The following is a 20,123-nucleotide window of genomic DNA, read 5'->3' on the forward strand; positions in this document are numbered from 1 at the left end:
ATGGCCAGAGCAAAAGCTGATCTGCCTTTTCTTTTATCCAATGTTCTTCCTTCTTTCTCTTTCTCCTTCTCCTTCCTTTCTCAAAGACGGCGCGCTTTATGCTAATGAATCCCCGAACCAACCGGAAGTTCCACCTCTGGGGTACCGCTGTCAATCTCTGTTAGAAGCAATTCCCCCCCAACAACCGATCGACAGCAGAACACATTATCTTTATGTGGCAGCGCTACAGTACCATGTAACTAAATAAATATTTTTCTGTGTCCAATGTTTGTATTTTTTACCAGAGGCTAATATTATTAGTTTACTTAAGCTGCTTGCTGTTGTTCATGCTATATACAGTTCTTGGTGGTACTGGTATGAAAGAGATTGCAGCAGAACTATGTATTAAAGGACATCACAAATAGCGGTATATGGTAGTGTTACAAAGGTGATTTAAAGTTGACTCATTCAAAGCTAAAAACTGCATCAAAACCTAAAATTAGTCCTACCTCAGTATTCAGCGGTTTTTAATAAATGTCTGGCAAAAAAAAACAAAAAAAAACTAATCAGTTTTACTCACTCAAAGCTCCATAAAAATCACACTTCATTCTGTTCAGTCATGGCTTGGCTCAATCAGTTAATCTGCAGTGATTTTTTTGTCCTTTTTTAATTTCCTCTTTTTGTAAGGGGCATTTAACACTAATTGTTGATTGGTATTGTGAACTTAATTAATAGTCTAATCAGTTCATCTCAAATTTATTGTCATATGTGACATACCCCTGGTCTGCCAAAGGAGTTAACAATGCTGCACGATATTTTTCACCCTTTGTAATTGCTCTCTTTTCACTAAATGGACCCCATTCCCATTGCTGTTCTAATTGCAATTGATTCATAAAGGGGGAGACCTCTCTGCACTTTAAATTCTGTCTGTGGGTTGTCAAGAAACGTAAGTTAAAACTGAGTCTCAAGGTCTGAAAGTTTCAGAAACACTGCTCTAAGAAAAATCCCATAATACAGCAAGACAATTACATTGTTATCTTATAGTTGATGACGAAAAAAGCAACATTTCTTATGTTATATCTTTTGTGAAAGTGATAATTGGATATTTGGACTTCAGTCTTCACACACTATACACTTTACATCAGCATTTTGTCATTATTACTATGACATTTCCTGTCATCCTACATTTACCCAGATCATTATAGACACAGAACACACATGAAATGTATGTATTCCAAATAATGATATATTATTTACTCAATACAATTCCGGACACCTCCCTCCCAGATCCTCAGACTTAAGCTGTGAGAATTTTGTCTCCGACTTCACCTGCCTCGATGGGGAATGGAATGGCAGGCTGCCTGCTGCTAGTGGAGGATGAGGAGGTGTGCAGGAATTTAAGGTGTCTCAGCATTAAGATTTTTTTCTTAGATGTCAATGATTCTATGTAGTTTTAAATGGTCATTTGGGCCAGGGTGTGACAGGAAAAAGCAGTAAAAAGTATAATTTTAGATGGAATTGTAATGTAAAAGGTGTACTTTTTTAGTAGTAGTAATTGTAATATATTTTAATATTATAAGTAATTTAATGTGTTTTTTTTTTTATTTTTGCCTTTGACCTTGTTTTATAAGGTGCACATTTAATTCAGGCACATCTTTGCCCCTGAGTATTTCCTGTGCTTTTTCGTAATTCTAGCAAGGATCTTTGCAGCAACATATTCAGTTAATAGAAAACTACAAATGGAACAACCTGTAAGACATCTGTGATTCCAAGACCCAAAATTTATATAATGATGGTAATGTCATACTACTAATAGTTCACCATACGTTCCCAAATGTATGCCCATCCTGACCCTCCCTGCTGTTACTTCTTCTTGAATTTTGATTTGATTTGTTTCACCTTTTGCTTCTTGTCCACTCTTCTAGTTCCTTGCTATTTGTGACTTCTTGGTTCTCAACCTGACTCACCTTACCTCACCTTTTACTTCTGCCTAATTTCAGCTTAGTATGGTTTGGTTTTCCTCTGTTCATTGTCTCTAGGTCCTAGTCAGCCATTTGTATACTCTCTTTACAATTTTGTTTAGTTGTATGATGTCCAATTTTAGAGACAGGATAACATACAGCAAATTAGTAAGAATAATATGTTTTGAAAACAGTGGGTAAAGATAGTAAGCTTTTGGAACATCATCATAATATAAAAATTGAACAGACATATATATATATATATATATATATATATATATATATATATATATATATATATATATATATATATATATATATATATAGTCATAGCATAGTCATAGCAAAATGTCTTGTTACAGTAATACTATAGGGTCGGGGACAATAAAAGTGGAAAAGCAGGTGTCAGAGTATTATTAGATGTTTAATTTTAATATCACAAACATGCTTTTCATATTAGTCCTACTGATTATTATGTGTGTCTTAAATATTCTTTACTTTTAATTATTTTGTTAAGCTAATTCACAGCTGGGAGAGGGATAGATGGTGATGGTACATAGTAATTTATTAGGCTATATTCTGTTTAACTGTTTAACTGTTAAACTGTTTAACTGTTAGCTCTTGGAAATCTAAATTGACATAGAAGCTAGCCATCATTATGGGACAAAAAATCAGTATGATCTCTAGCTATGCCCACTCTTCTAATTCTTCCATTTGTGATGTTTTCTAACAACGCTAAAGCAGCAATGGTAGTTGGAATAGTTGAAATCGTTTACTGTTATATTGTTACAGAATGATTACAATCAAGTGCCTTAAATTTGTAAACAATATGCAGTTAATTTCGGTGTGTTTGATAAAGCCTGTGACATTAATTCAAATCTAAAAGAGAAGGGGAAATGACACAGAAACATTAGCACTGTGTTGATTCTGAATGCCCCTGTTTACAATACTGAGCAGAAATGTGCTTACACTTGGTCTAAGGCTGCCATGAAAATTTGCATAGCTTTACTCCATGTTTAGTTTTTATGCATCTTGATGTGAGCATGGAAGCGGGTGTATGCATATACACCGTTCATACATGAGGCTCCTGGAATCCTTTTCCTAGGTTCCTGCCTAGCACTCTTGAGCTTGAAACACTGTATGAAGTCACACAGGATCAGAAATGGATGTTTTATAGGCATATAATTAGGAAAGACATGGATTGGTATGTTGAGACAGATGGATATAATAGCAGACATTCCCTCTGTTCTTTACTGGGTTGTTGTTAGAATGGAAAAAAGTAATATCAAAAGTGATTTCTCATTTGGGGTATCTTATCTGTTAGGGTGGCAAATGAAGTAATTTTAGAAGCAAAACTCCAAATTAATAATCGTAAAAACTGTAATGTCAAATAAATTCCATCTCCCGGCTCATACAAATAAACAGAAAGCAGGTCTGATACTGATTAGCTGAATAAGTCATACTCCTGGGCTGTGTAGCCACTGTTAATTCAAACACAAGTTCCTTAGTTCTGCAATACATAAATAGGTCTGCAGTCTGTCCTGTTTTCCAAACATTATCTTTTCTTGTATTAAGGTCATCAAAATACATTGTGTAATTTTTATGGCCACTAAAAGCTTGTGTTTTTGACGCTTGACAGGCAAAATGAATAAGATTGTAGGTGTCTGGCATGTCTTGTTCTTTTCATCAGCGCAAATCAGCAAAATTTGTGGTTCATCAAACCAGGCAATATTTTTCTGGTCTTTTAGTGTCAAGTAAGTCAATTTGTCTGATATACCCTTTCCTTGAGCAGATGTTGTATTACGAATTATATATTTTGGTACCTTTGTGTTATAGACGGATGTCTTCTGGAAAAAGTTTCTCATCTGTTACTCAATTGACCTTGTGCAGGGACAATTTGTCTTTGACAATATAACCATTGCTGTATTTAAATTTTTCAATAAACTCATGACATTGTTTTAGTCTTGCTAGTCTGTCTGCACCCATTTACTATGTCTTGTTAAAATCCACTTTCCCCTATTCTGTGCTTAATTAGCACACACCCATACATGATCTGTTAGTAGTTTCCTGCCTATTTCAACTAGCTTTGTCCATACAGTGAAGTGTGGGAAAGTTGTGAAAGGCAGTTGCACCAAATAAAGGAGACTGTCAGTTGTTAGAATATGACAGATTAGATTAACTTCTGGGACTGGCCAGGGTAAGACACAAACAGACAGGGTCCTGGAAAATCTAAAGAATGTGCTGAAACTAAAAATGTTGAAAATGAATGGAGAACACTACAGCCAACTCTTAGTCAAAACATCACGCATTAGAGCCATTGTTTGAGCTTCTCTAGCACCTGAATGAGATCTGAGTATATAATTTTAAATGTTGACAATTTTCTGAATAATCAAAGCACCATCATGGGTACAGGTCATTTTAATGAAAGAATTCTGCTCATGTCTCAATATATTTGTTCTGCTAAATTGACATCTTATTCATATATACACTTTATTATATTTAATGATGTGGAAAACATAATATTTTTGGCATATTTATTATGTTTTGTCAGACACATTATTTTCCTTTAAATAAGTTATTTTAACATTTTGTTGTTTAATATTAGTAAATCTTTTCATATATACGAAAAATATAATGGATTCTTGGCATCCTTACAGAAAGAGGGTAGCATAATAATTCGTCTAAATTTAATTTTGTTTATTTATGCATTTTGTGGTCTTTGGCTGGCTTGTCATCCCGGCCAATACCCCCAGGCCGCCAGATGGAGCTCACCCTGCAGTATGGAGGTGCCCCGAAGACCAGCAGGGAGTCATGGACTATGTAGTTTTTATACACGACCCTGCTGGATACCACAGGGGCCGCAAGAGGGAGCTGCAGGGAGGACCGAAGACTCATTTGTGCCCTATAACCTGGAAGTGCATCAAAGGAAGAGCGATGTGCTTCCGGGGTGAGAAGAAGGACTCGTACCTGACCCGGAAGTGATAGAGAATCACGTGGACTGGGGATTGGGAACACTTCCGGGTCAGGAAGGATAAAAGGATTGTGGGAGCTCCCAGACAGCGAGCTGAACTGGGTGGAAGGGTGGCAATGCGTCTGGGAGTTGGAGGATTGTATTTGTGATTAGTGTTTTGAGATTTATGAATATAGTGGAGGAGAGGGTGATTTGTGCACTGTGGCAAATTAATAAAGTCAATTATTGGACTTTTTCCTGGTGTCTAGAGTCTTGGACAGGGGTACAAGGGAGCGATACAGCCTTAATCTGTCACAATGTATATTTAAATATACAGCATTAATGTTTATTAATTTTTTTATCTTTAAAGTCACAGTTTTTTTCATTTAGATAACATTAATAGCTATAGCTTATTCATAACATTCTTAAATTTTGCTTCATCTGCTATCCATAATTTTAAAACTGTGTATTTTTCCGTTTGTTAAACCTGCAAAAATAATTTCAATTTTGAAACAAGATGAACAAGGCGACCATTCAGCTACAAACACTTGTGAAAACGCAGGCAGTGCCATTTCTGGCATGCACTACCTCCTAAAGACTCGTGGCACTAAACTAAATGATTAATTCACATTATGGGAAAATTTTGTCAAATTCAATGAATGCAATGCTATACATTTACAGTGTACATTGACTAGGCCAGTTAATTTCTAACTCATTTCTTAATACTGAAGACTTCTTTTAATTGGGTTAAACAACAAAAGAACCCAGTTGTGATGATATGTTATATTGTTGTATATGCCTTCATTTCCAAGTTGTCAAACTACCTGCACTTCACAACAGGTATTTAACCTGAAGCTAAGCATGTTTAGGCCTGGCCAGTACTCAAAATGGAGACTAACCTGAAAGGCTTAAGTTTCCTTCTGGAAGAAGTATTGGTGAGGCCAGCAAGTGTTCTTGTGTGTGGATCCCAATGCAGGAACAGGGACTATGTGATGAAAAATGGTGCAGTCCGTTGAATAACATGTACAATCAAGGTCCTAATTCTCTGTGGTCATAAAATATCCTGGGGCATCCTTCAGTGACAGTTGAGTGTGCCCTAATGTTTTGGCAAAATTGCCCATCACAGCCTTGTCCTTTCTAGCCCACTTATCCATCCCCTGTCTCAAACTGGTTATCTCTCTCTCACCCCTTCACCACCTAATAACTAATGTGTGCTGTGTGTACTGGTGCAACAATGTCTACCATCACATCATCTGGATGGATGCTGCACATTGGTGGTGGTTCAATAGGTTCCCCGCTCTCTATATAAAGCAGTTTGAGTAGATAGAAAATGGTGCTATATTAATGTAATGTTTATTATTATTATTGTATTTATTTAATACACTGTACACTGAGACAACTTAGACAACTGGCAGTGACTGAGTTTGGGACTTTATGTGATTTAAAGAAACATTATTCAGGTTGTGAAGGCTTATTAATATTGAGTCAATAGTCTCACTAACTGTGCTTAATTATTGTTATTATTATTATTTCAACAAAATATTTAACAGATCTGCCCAGAGGCTCATAAGCTCACCATATCGCCTTTGAAACTGTAACTGCATTAGCATGCTTCCTTGTTGATTACTAATCTTTCATGGTTTTGATAAAATGTTACATGTAACCTTGAGCAGGTCAGTTTTTTCCCTTCTCAGCACTGTTCAGGATTTGTGTCTCTGTTCTGTCTATAGCCATTACTTGCTTTGCTTTGCTTTGTATTCCTCTTTTAGTGTGTTTGTTTCCTTTTGAAATTCGTTAGTGTATGCAGTCAGGAGTTAACTTATTTACTGTATGTCTTTATAACTGTATTATATTGTATACCATTTCTTTTACTCCTTCATAATTGTACAGTACATTTGTTATTAAGTACTTCATTCACCTGGTTTTATGTTTTTCAGTTTTATAAAGTACCTGGGAATCTTGGTTTCAACTAACTTGCCATGTCTAAACACTGCTTTTGAGCATTTCATTAAGACAGACTGATTTTTTGATTTTGTCTCTGAATGTTTCTACTATAGTCAGCACCTACTGTAGCTGATGTTAGCATTTCTTGAACAGCTTTTGGTCATTCCACATTCTATATTCTATATTTGACTGTGACAATTCTCTGTGTCAGATGCAGTTTTTATTTCCTCCATACTTAGTATAGGGAGGAGTTATTTAATTATTTTAACTTCATATTTGGGATAATTTAATTAATCATGTCCTGCAAAAGGTCTTTACTTGTGTTTGTAATGTATGTCTGTGGTACCTCTGAATGGATCAACTGAGTACAATCAGATTTGACCCTTCTATTAAAATCCTAAAATGCAAGAATCCTTTTGATCTATACTAATAAAAGGCAAAGCCCTCACTGACTAACTCACTCATCACTAATTCTCCAACTTCCCGTGTAGGTAGAAGGCTGGAATTTGGCGTAACGGTCATAACGGTCGATAACGGTCGACAACGTCCGCCATGTTGAACTTTCTTATTTATGGCCCCATCTTCACGAAATTTGGTAGGCGGCTTCCCTGCGCTAACCGAAACCGATGTACATACTTATTTCGATGGTATGACATCACTGTCGGCCGCCATATTGAACTTTCCAAACGTCACTAATTCTCCAACTTCCCGTGTAGGTAGAAGGCTGAAATTTGGCAGGCTCATTCTTTACAGCTTACTTACAAAAGTTAAGCAGGTTTCATTTTTAAATTCTATGCATAACGGTCATAATGGTCAACAATGTCCGCCATGTTGAACTTTCTTATTCATGGCCCCATCTTCACGAAATTTGGTAGGCGGCTTCCTGCGCTTAACCAAACCGATGTATGCATTCTTATTTTGGTGGTATGACGTCACTGTCAGCCGCCATATTGAACTTTCCAATGTCACTAATTCTCCAAATTCCCGTGTAGGTAGAAGGCTGAAATTTGGTACTTATTTCAGTGGTATGATGCCACTGTCGGCTGCCATATTGAACTTTTCAACAGTCTTTGTTACTTATGTGCCCATCTTCAAGAAATTTGGTACGCGGGTTCCCAACGCTAACTGAATCCTACTTACGTACATATATACATCCATAGCCTGCAGCTCAGTCACCGTGTGAGGTGGCATTGGATCCCCCAACCCAACGCCTCCCACGTTGTTGGCTGCCTGCCTATATAAGGCCATCCGTCGCTCCAGTCTCTATATTCCCTTCCTTGATTCACGTCTCCCTGCTGATAACTACAGCCTTTTATTTAATCCACTGCTTCTCCGCTGTTTTATTGTTCATTTATTACGATTATAGTTATTGTGTAGGTATTTTAGACTTACTTTACATTGTTCAGGTACCCATTTCCTTTATCATTCCAACCGTACCCGCATTAACATGTCTATCGAGGTGATCACCATCGATCAAAGAACTGTAACTTACCGAGTGGTTTCCATGCTCGGAGATGGCACCTATCTTTTCCATTCTCTTTGTTACATATTGCACGGCCATATTAGGCTCACTCTTGATATCTGTAGAAACATTGTGTCTTATGTATTGAATGACTGGGGCATGTTCAAGGTGTGGACTGATGATGGTACAGGAGATAATTATACTACACAGGAGCACTATAAGAGTCAAATGCTTAAGCCCTTCACCTTTGCATCTGCATGTGAGTTGAGTAGTGGACACTTTGATGTTTATGAATGTTTAAACTCTCAAAAGATGGATGTGAAGTTATCAGTGAAACTGGTTGTAAACTTACAACGCTTGACAGATGCCGAATGTCACTTCCACACAAGTCCTACAAATACTGTCGTAATTGAAACAAACCATGAAACTCAAACCGATTATGACAGCAGCAATCCAAGCTGTGAGATTTGAAACAAGATTACTGTTCACATGGCCAACTGTACGTTGCATGCTTAAGAGTAAGCTCAGCGCACAGCTTGGTCATATTACATCCGGAGGACCGAACTCACAATGTGGTATACAAAGAGATCCTTAACAAATAATTATTGGTATATTTTCCCTCAGTTTAAAAATTTTCTTCTTAATAAAACTTTTAAGGCAGTATTTCCCCGCTATTTCGCCGGGTATTTTGCAATATATATATATATATAATATAATATATATATATATAATGTGTGTGTGTGTATATATATATATATATATATATATATATATATAGATATAGATATAAATATATAGATATACAGTAGATATTAGATATATATATATATAGATATAGATATATATATATATATATACTGCTCAAAAGAATTAAAGGAACACTTTTTAATCAGAGTATAGCATAAAGTCAATGAAACTTATGGGATATTAATCTGGTCAGTTAAGTAGCAGAGGGGGTTTTTAATCAGTTTCAGCTGCTGTGGTGTTAATGAAATTAACAACAGATGCACTAGAGGGGCAACAATGAGATGACCCCCAAAACAGGAATGGTTTAACAGGTGAAAGCCACTGAAATTTTTCCCTCCTCATCTTTTCTGACTCTTTCTTCACTAGTTTTGCATTTGGCTACAGTAAGTGTCACTACTGGTAGCATGAGGCGATACCTGGACCCTACAGAGGTTGCACAGGTAGTCCAACTTCTCCAGGATGGCACATCAATACGTGCCATTGCCAGAAGGTTTGCTGTGTCTCCCTGCACAGTCTCAAGGGCATGGGGGAGATTCTAGGAGACAAACAGTTACTCTAGGAGAGCTGGAGAGGGCCATAGAAGGTCCATAACCCATCAGCAGGACCAGTATCTGCTCCTTTGGGCAAGGAGGAACAGGATGAGCACTGCCAGAGCCCTACAAAATGACCTCCAGCAGGCCACTGGTGTGAATGTCTCTGACCAAACAACCAGAAAGACCATGAGGGTGACTTTCCTGACCTAAATCCAATAGAACACCTCTGGGACATTATGTTTTGGTCCATCCAATGCCACCAGGTTGCACCTCAGACTGTCCAGGAGCTTAGTGATGCCCTGGTCCAGATCTGGGAGGAGATCCCCCACAACACCATCTGTCATCTCATTGGAAGCATGCACCGATGTTGTCAGGCATGTGTACAAGAACACAGGGGCCATACAAAGTGCTGCGTACAATTTTGAGTTGCTGCAATTAAATTTTGGCAAAATGGACTAGCCTGCCACATAATTTTTCACTCTGATTTTGGGCGCCTTTGAATTCAGGGCTCTGTAGGTTGATCATATTCATTTCCATCAAACGATGTGGCATCCTTTCGTTCCTAACACATTACCCAGTCTATATCAGTATAGATATCCAGGAGGATTTCTTTTTCCTATTGAGATTTGATGTGTTTTCAAAGTGTTCCTTTAATTTTTTTGAGCAGTTTATATATATATATATATATATATGACAGCAACACTCATAACAGTGACAAAACAATTACATTGACAATCATGTTACATTATTTTCAAGATGTTTTCTTTTCTTTGTCATTACTTTCTTAACACACTACTTCTCCACTGCGATGCGTGGGTATTTTGCTAGTTTTTAATAAAACTGATGCACAGGATATTCTTTTGTATTATTAAATGCTATTATATCTTACTTATTTCTATTCTTTTTACTAGAATTGACCATAAATCTTATACTTTTTCAGAAAATGTTACAGATCATAACATTAGCAAATTGACAGATCTATAAATTTAATACAAATTATTGTGGCCTTCATCATTTTACATTTACTTCATGGAGCTGCTTTTCAGTTTGTGGTACTGTGACTTGGCTTTTTAGATTTACATTACTAATTAAATTTTTAAAATCAAATCTTTGTGAAAGCATAGACTTTCATCAGCCTGAGTCGGTGTACTTTGACATTTTCTCGTATTTATATAATTATTAAGTCTGGGAGAAAAGCACAAAAAGTTATAATGTTTTGTTTTGTTTGGAATGCTATGTTTTGCATATACAGTAGTTCACACAACTTGTGCACAATGAAAGATTTGTGTATATTCTATCATTTAAAGTTAAATATGATTACACTGAAATAATATAATTAAAGTGCTATACAGTCATATGCTAAATATCATTATTGTTGCCTAACATAAAAAATCAACAAGCAGCAAATATGCCTTAGGCAAAATTTGTAATGTAATACATTTAAGCATTTAAGTAGAATTGATGAATGCAAAAATTCCTGAGTAAAATTAAGGGAGATTCAGACTGTTAAGGAGTTATGACTTAATAGTGAAAAGGGAAGTATTGCTTTTAATTCTGAATTAATTATAGGTTGCCTATTGCTGAATATATTCAAAAGAAATCATTGTTTAAGATTTTCATGTGCTTATTCAGTACATGTTCTAGGCAGCATTAATTATTATGTATGCTTTTTTGTGTACTGACATACTACAGCTATCATTCTCACTGTATAACTTCATATTCTGTTATTATTTTTGTTAATTTCAGATGGTCAAAAACGTAAGAAGTCATTGAGAAGGAAGTTGGACTCTTTAGCAAAAGAGAAGAACAAAGACAAAGGTGACATATTACTAAAAGAAGCAATTATTGTTTTACATGCTTCTTCATATTAGGAAAACCTCAGTTCATTCTACCTCTGTTACAGCCCTTTTATTCAGCCCATGCACTGTTTTAAACAAAGAGAGCCTGGTTAAAGGCAATAATTAATTTCTTTTATAAAAAATCTGGTTTCTGTGGAAACCTGCACCTATTATGCTTGAAAGGGGTTGGTTTGAATAAATCGCAGTTGATAGAGAAATTAATTAAATCTGTGCAAGAGGTGCTTTGACAGTCAAAAACAGAAGACAGTTCCCAAATTTCAGAAATGATCCATTAGCTCCATAGAATCATTGTTTGTTTTTGTGTGTTCTGTGATAGTGACAGGAGAAGTGCAATTAAGAATTACATTATTAACAAACTATTCTTATAACTATTGCTATAACTGTTATCTTCACTGCCTGTTTTTGGTTCTGCCACCTTCAAATTCGGGTGTATTGGGATGGTAAAGAGTTACTCTATAATTTCATCTGCTGGTCTGACAGAGTTTTTTGTACTTTGATTGCTGCTCTTGTAGTGTGAATCTGGAGTGATGTTTAGGCTAAACAATGACACAAATTAAATGCATGTGATTTTTTTGGCAGCTAGCATAATGATCAGAAAAAATAAAACAGAGACAAAATCTTTTACAGTGAAAAAGAAACCATCCATCCATCCATTATCCAACCTCCATCCATCCATTTTCCAACTCGCTGAATCCAAACACAGGGTCATGGTGGTCTGCTGGAGCCAATCCCAGCCAACACAGGGCGCAAGGCAGGAAACAAACCCTGGGCAGGGCACACACACACACCAAGCACACAGTAGCGATAATTTAGGATCACCAATGCACCTAACTTGCATGTCTTTGGACTGTGGGAGGAAACCGGAGCACCCAGAGGAAATCTGCACAGACACGGGGAGGACATGTGAACTCCATGCAGGGTATGACCCGGGAAGCAAACCCGGGTCTCCTAACTGCGAGGCAGCAGAGCTAGCCACTGCACCACCATGCTGCCCAAAAAGAAACCAATATATGTTTATGATAGAAAAATACTGTATTTACAAGATTCTTACAGCTTGTGTATCTTGCTATTAATGCTGCAATAATCAGATTAAAGTGATCTTATGAGAACATGTGTTGTCTGTAAATTTCATGAAGTTTGTTAAAGAACCTTTTTAACCTTTTTAGGCAAATATTACAAGTAAATAAACTCTTTTTCAACAAAATTTTGCTGTGTGCATGGAAAAAAGTAAACAAGATGTGACTAGATGGTCTAATCTCCACCTTATGTTAGCAGGGAAAATTAACATTGTTAAGATGACCATCCTTCCCAAGTTGCTCTTCCTATTTCAAAGCATCCCCATATACATTAATAATTCATTTTTTAAGAAATTAGACTCAATCATAATTTTTTTGGAATTCAAAATATCCGTGCATCCAAAGCAGAATGTTATAAAGAAACATGAAGGTCTCAGGAATGTTGATCTGCTCATGTCCCCAAAACATTTTAGCAGTGCTCTTAAAAAGAGAAAATCAACAATTTTGTAAATGTCTGCTAATGCACCATGAGAGCAGCAACATGTCACAGAATTAAAGAACGGGTTTAATTAATAACAAGAATCAGTACCTAATTTAAGTAACTGGTTGGAGTTTGAGACCCTGACTTAGCTGGCCTTCTCTTGGCTCCCTCACTTCACATTTTATTTCTGTTTTGGTTCCATTTAAGGAAAGAAGTGAATAAATTCAGAGGGACAATGAAGAAATTTAGGGGGAACAAATCTTAATAAAGAAGTCAATTTTGAAATGAAATTACAACAAGTTAATTAGTAGCACAAACAGGGCACTCATTTAAAAAAGGGATAGATTAAAAACCTGCAGCCACGGTGGACCGTCAGGACCAGAGTTGGCGAAACCCTGGTCTAGCCTGTTTTTCAACCCCTACCAGTGCACTTGTTAAAATCAAAACAGACAGCAGAGATTTTCACTGTTTCTTTTTAGATGCATTTTATGCACCTAATTAATTTAAAAAATTAATCTGTATTTTATGAATGCTTTCTTCACTTTGCTATATTATTGTCAATGGGCAATTAAGGCATTTTGTGTATGTTGTACTGAGAAATATTGTAACATATACTATACAGAGTTCAGTGAAATTCTTACATGAAGGTTGAACCAACATGCAACAAGCCACTACTTTCCAAGAAGGTATTGAAATACTTACCTTTGTTTCATTGAATATATGTCAGCTTCAGTTACTGAAGATTTGCTTGCTGAGAAAATTGCAGAGAACCTAAAATGTTTTTATGTCTTATAATTTATATGACATTTTGTTTTCTTTTTCACGGACACTTTCCAATTAAATAAGTAAAAAGAGGACATAACCACTATCTCCAATAAAAAATGTGTCTGCATTTGCCATTAACATCCCCATCCAGCAACTGACCAGAAACATTTGCAAGAGAGAACTAGACATTTAAGAAACAGAATCATTATAGCAACAACATGATTATTACTCCAAAACCTTTCTGTAACTTGCTGTGAAAGAATCTGTTCCACCCTTAAAAGCAGTATTATAGCACTGATTATGGTAAAAAGAATGTACTCTTTAAGTTCTAATGTGTCAGGCACTAGTAACAACTGATCCTAGGACAACGATGCTGTAGAAGTAATTTACACATTATCTGTTAAAAGAAATCTCTCTCAAGTGAAGAAAATGTATTTTGATGACAAACACATCAGGCTTTGGAAGAAGGCCCAGCCCTGACAAACCTTTGTCAGCACTTAAAAAAGAACGGTATAAATTATCAGAGACACCTCTCTTTTTGGTATTATTCCAGATGGTAATAGTGACATGTCATCCCTCAGTATTAAACATTTCATACAAACCTGGACAATCTTCAAAATTGGGTTCACAAATGGAAAATGTAGTTTAATGTAGGCAAATGCCAAGTGTTACATATAGGCCACAGGAACATTAATTATACACACACATGGAATTAGTTACCAAGTACTGTGGTATATAAACTCAGTTTGATGCCATAATGGAGAAAATATAGTATGTGGATACAATTGATAGGCTAGATGCTCTAAATGGTCTGTTCTTGTCAAAAGAGTTTAACTGTTTTATAAATACTGTGCATAATGCATGGCTTTACGTGGTACAATGGTCTCACTGCAAAGAAAATGTGAATAATGAATTATAAAGGCAAATATCATGTATGTGTGTATAAATATACAAGGGATGTTAAAAATGTTTCTGCACTTTTTTTAACTCTATTTATTAAGAATTTCAAAATCAAATTACATCACTTTTCTACATGGTCACCTTCCTTTACAATGCAATTTTCCCAGGCTCGTATCAACTTTCTAATGCCTAATTACTACCCCTCCCGCCTTCACCGTTTCCAACAAAAACACAGAAGTGCAGAAAATTTTTGAACATCCCTCATATATATTAGGGCTTGGAATCGATTAAAAAATTAATTGCATAAATGTATGTAATTAATCAATTAATCACATCTAACATTAAAATGTGTAGTTATGAAATGAATACAAAAATTATGAAGTAAATACAGACTGAATCACAAATTTAACGGAGAATCAACACAAAGGAATTAAAAAAAAAAAAAAACTTAAACAATGACCTTAAACCTGAACTTTTAACAGAATACTACTTGAGCAAGTGCAACCTGAATTTGAATGTGTTCCTAAAAGGCAAGTTCAATCAATCAATCAATCAACATTTATTTATATAACACATTTTCATACAAAAAAATGTAGCTCAAAGTGCTTTACAAAATGAAGAATAGAAAAATAGAAGACACAATAAAAAATAAACATAAGTCAACATTAATTAACATAGAATAAGTAAGGTCCGATGGGCAGGGTGGACAGAAAAAAAAAAACTCCAAAGGCTGGAGAAAAAAAAAAAAAACTGTAGCGATTCCAGACCAAGAGACCACCCAGTCCCCTCTGGGCAATTGTTGAAAGTTGAAAATAAGGCAAAAAGAAAACAGAGCCAATGTATTAATTATCAAATTGGCATTACCTATGAGACACAGATTTGTCAAAGTAAAATTATATGATCAAAATGACTGTTGACTTTGAATGCACTGCTGAAGACTGATTTAATTGACAGAATATGCATCTCTTAAATGTGCATACATTAAAACTTGCATTAATACTCCATAAATGCTATCCTCAATTGTTCATCACCATCAGCGACTTAATAATTATATTCTACCTAAGTATTTTTCAACTGGTGCACCATTGAAATAAAAGTGTAGTGCCCCGGGTTCCAGACCTGAGAGAGACACACTACTCAGTTGTCAAGACTTATCCATGAAGGACGAGACTACCTGGAGAAGCTGACATAAAAGCGGCTCTGTGATCACCGTTTTGCAGACAGTTTGGCACATGTATAGATTTAATGCCTCTGTGGTTGGTAGAACCGTTGTGTGCCTTGGGATTTTTTGGGTTACAAAAAGTGCCACCAAAGAAAAATAGTTGGAAAACACTGCTGTACCTACACTTTTGCTCCTGGCATGCTGAAAAAGATCTCTGTAGCTGCTATTTTGCTTAAAAGCCGACACCATGCATTAGTGCTGGGAGGTATACCGGTTCATACCGAAAACCGTTTTTTGTTTTTGTTATGATATGGATTTTCCTTATACCGCAAGGCAGGAAACTAAAATATGTTGAAAATATGTTGTCAAAATTATAGTTTAAGTTGTTTGCAAAATTTGTTCAATAAAAAGGTTCTATATTTTGACTGCAACTGTCATGCAATGTAATTCCTTCTCTTCATTAGTGCCACCCCCTTGAAATCTATCACATTATGGGGCCATGCAAACCTGTATTAATACTTGTGTGCACATTAAAATGTTTTTTGTACAATGTACAGTTGTCATGACAGTTATATTGCAATAGGTTAGTCTTAGCCAGTCTACTGCAGTAATTGTGGTGGAAAATGTCATTAACATCCACTCATGCATGGGAAAAAAATACTGTTGAATACCATGAAAGTGGTATAATTTTGAAAAATACCGTGATATAGAATTTTGGTCTACCATGCGTTGCTTGGATGGTTATGTTGTGTTCTTTCCATAAATTAGCTAAGGTACTGCATACTTGAACATGGGTAGGGATAATCATTACACTTCTATTTTCAGAGAATTTTGTCATTATATTAGGACAGTCAGCACTGTATGCTGTCTGGCAGACTGGTGAGTTAAATACAGAGATACTAGAGGCTTATTTTGGTCTTAGTGTCATCAGCAAAAGGGCCGGTGCCGGAAGTGACGTCTTCTGAGGCGCCTAAACCTTGCAGGATTTCCTGAAAACATCCACTGTAACGGAGCATGATCCATCACCAGAGTGAACTCCCAGCCCAAGAGGTAGTACCTCAACTGCATAATTGCCCATTTAATCGCAAGGGCTTCCCTTTCCACCACTGCATACCTGGTCTCCCAATCCAACAGTTTCCAGCTCAGGTACATGACAGGGAGTTCAACACCATTGACGCTTTGGCTCAGCACGGCCCCCAGGCCTGTGTCTGAAGCGTCCGTCTGGAGAATAAAAGGGAGAGAAAAATTAGGAGCTTTTAATATTAGTGCTGAAGTAAGAACCTGTTTTAAGTCACAGAATGTAGCGTATGTCTTGTCAGTCCATACCACATGATTAGGAGCCCTCTTCTTTGTTAGATCAGTCAAGGGTGCCGCTCTCTCTGAAAACCTAAGTAATAACCGGTGGTAGTACCTGGCCAATCCGAGAAATGGTTAGACTTGCTGCTTGGTTTGCGGACAGGACCATTTTAAAATTGCATCTATTTTTGTATACTGTGGTTTCACGGTACGTCGACCCACTAGGTAGCCCAAATATTTAACCTCCTTTAGTAGATAGATAGATACGAAGCCCGGCTTCACCTAGTGCCTACAATACCGCTGTGACCTGCCATATGTGTTCCCACCATGTGCTGGAATAGGTGACAACGTCATCCAGATAGGCAGCACTATACACATTATGGGGGCGGAGCACTTTGTCCACCAGACGTTGGAAAGTCACAGGAGCCCCGTGTAACCCGAATGGAAGGACCCGATACTGCCAGTGTCCACTAGGGGTGCTAAACACTGTCTTGACCTTCGCGGAGTCCGTTAAAGGAATCTGCCAGTACCCTTTTGTCATGTCAAGTGTGGTCAAAAATTTTGATTGGTCAAGCCTTTCGAGGAGGTCGTCCAGACGAGGTATAGAGTAAGCATCGAATAGGGAGACCTGGTTAAGCCGACGAAAGTCATTGCAAAACCCCCAACTGCCGTCAGGGTTACTAACCAATACAATTGGGCTGGACCAGGGACTTTCCTCTATCACTCCTAGCTCCAGCATTCACTTGATTTCCTGTTCCACTTCTGCTTTCTTTGCCTCAGGAAGTCTATAGAGGCACTCTCGGACTATAACCCCTGGTTTAGTTGCTATATTGTTCGCAATCAGAGATCCCTCCTGGTTTTTCACTTTCCACCTCCGAGACGGACAGGATAGCTGATTCCAGCTCCTGCCTTTGTCTAGCAGTTAATTCCTCACCAAAATTGAGGGTGTCTATGTGAGCAAAGAATAAGCAGGGCTAAGCGGAGGAGGGATCAGATTCCCTTTCCTTCCACGGCTTCAGAAAGTTCACATGATTAACCTGCTCGCTTAGTCTACGATTGGGTTGTTTCACCATATAGTCGACCAATCCTTTCCTCTCCTTAATTTCATAAGGGTCTTGCCAGTGGGCGAGTAATTTAGAATGGCAGATGGGAACTAACACCATGACATTATCCGCTGGATGACATTCTTGGGAGTGTCGTGCCACGGTTATAATAGCGGGCATGTGCTGATTTTGCCTCCTCCATATGACTTTTTAAAACAGGGTGGATTTTTCCAAATCTATCGTGTAATTGCACAATATATTCCAAAACATTTGTAGAGGGAAGAGCCTCTCCTTCCCAGCCTTCTTTCTAAATAACCAATATACCTCGGGGTTGTCGCCCGTATAATAATACAAAAGGTGAGAACCCCGTAGAGGCTTGTGGGACTTCCCGATAGGCAAAGAAAACGAGGGGGAAGAGCTGATCCCAATTCCGCCCATCCCCGCTGACCACCTTACATAGCATCTACTTGAGAGTCTGATTAAACCTCTCTACTAGACCGTCGGTTTGAGGATAATACACAGCGGCCTTTAAGTGCTTTATTTTCAGTAACTTGGCCATTTCCCTGAACGTCTCCGAGGTAAAAGCGTCCCTTGATTCGTTAGGACTTCTTTATGGATCCCTACTAATCCCGTGCGATTGCTTTAGATGTAGCTGAGCACAAGGGAACAGCTTCCGGGTATCGGGTCGCATAATCCACGAGGACTAATATGTTTTTATGTCCTCAGGCTGAGGGCTCTAGAATACAATACAATATCAACGATTTTTTCAAAGGGGACATCAATTAAGGGAAGGGAAACAAGAGGAGCACGGTCCCTCCTAGGAATGTGCTGTAATTAACATTCTGGACAAGAAATACAAGAATGGCGAACCTTCTCGTTAATTCCCGGCCAATAAAATCAGAGCTTGACCTGCTCTAAAGTTTTTTCGGAGCCTAAATGGTCTCCAAGGAGGTCGACGTGTGCTAATTCACAAACAGTTTCCGGACCTCTCCCCCATGCTCCGTGACCCGATATAATAGATCAATTTCTATTACAAAGTGAGACCCCTGTGGCATGGCCTGATGCGTGCATTGGCCATTGATGAGGACCACTGCATTCTTTGCAAATTTTAGGGAGTCATCATTCCACTGCTCCCTTTTGAAAGAAGCCAGCATTTTCCTAAACTGAAAGTGTATCTTGGAGAGAAGGTCTGGCATGACATCAAGGACATCAATTCCTCCTGACTCATCGAGTCGCGGGTGGATGACGTATTCGCCTGCGACGGTCCAGGAGTCTCCCCGTCTTCCTCGTGGGCTTCCGTATCTCTCTCCGCTGGCTTTGTACATGGCATTGAGACATCTTGAGACGAGTTATCCCCATCTATAACGAGGCCTAGGTTTTTATCGGGAGTAGTCAATAGTTTACCACATTGCATATCAGACCAGTCCCGCCCCAGAATCATTGGTAAAGGAGAATTAGGGTGGACCGCCATGGGAAATTTCTTTACCGATCTTTCCTGACTGATGAAACATAGGGCGGTATCGTATGTTGAAGGTGCTAGAGAATCCAGAAACATAATTCTTACAGCACCACTGCCTCTGTCCAAGTGGGAGAGGGATCGGTGTAACATATAGATGATGGCATCCTCCGCTCCCTCCTTAGCTTAGCTCCAGCTCTGCTGTCACAATACCACCTTCTTACCTCGTCAAGTAAATAGGGAACCACACTGGCGGGGGCATTTGTTCTCAGCGCTTGAAGTTGACTACCTGAATAGATGAGTCTCGGCGTGTAAAAATTCATGTCCAAGTAATAAAAAGTAGTACAAAGTGTCCAGGGAACGAGTCCACATAAAAGAAAGTGCTAGGAGTGATCAGTGAAATAGATAAAAAGGTAGAAAGATAAAGTCGTACACGGAGCTGCTGGAAAGGCTGAGCAAATTATGGCCTGCTCCTTTGTCAACCTTTCTGGCTTGAACTTCCATTTCTGTATTTTTCTTGCCTGCTGGACTGGGGATAGCCTATATTTTTTATTGGGACCTTAGTCCCA

At 37.8% G+C, this 20,123-nt stretch overlaps 1 protein-coding gene across 3 annotated transcripts in view; it reads left to right on the forward strand.

Annotated features, from left to right (window-relative positions):
• Positions 1-20,123, forward strand: part of LOC120522883 (rho GTPase-activating protein 6) — a 207,711-nt gene that overhangs the window by 123,666 nt on the left and 63,922 nt on the right. For all 3 annotated transcript variants that reach the window (XM_039743631.1, XM_039743630.1, XM_039743633.1), the window contains one exon: positions 11,323-11,394. In XM_039743631.1, coding sequence (XP_039599565.1) covers positions 11,323-11,394 — 72 coding nt within the window. The remainder of the gene's footprint in view (positions 1-11,322; positions 11,395-20,123) is intronic.

Source organism: Polypterus senegalus, chromosome 2 (assembly GCF_016835505.1).
Source record: "Polypterus senegalus isolate Bchr_013 chromosome 2, ASM1683550v1, whole genome shotgun sequence".
Classification (NCBI taxonomy): Eukaryota; Metazoa; Chordata; class Cladistia; order Polypteriformes; family Polypteridae; genus Polypterus; species Polypterus senegalus.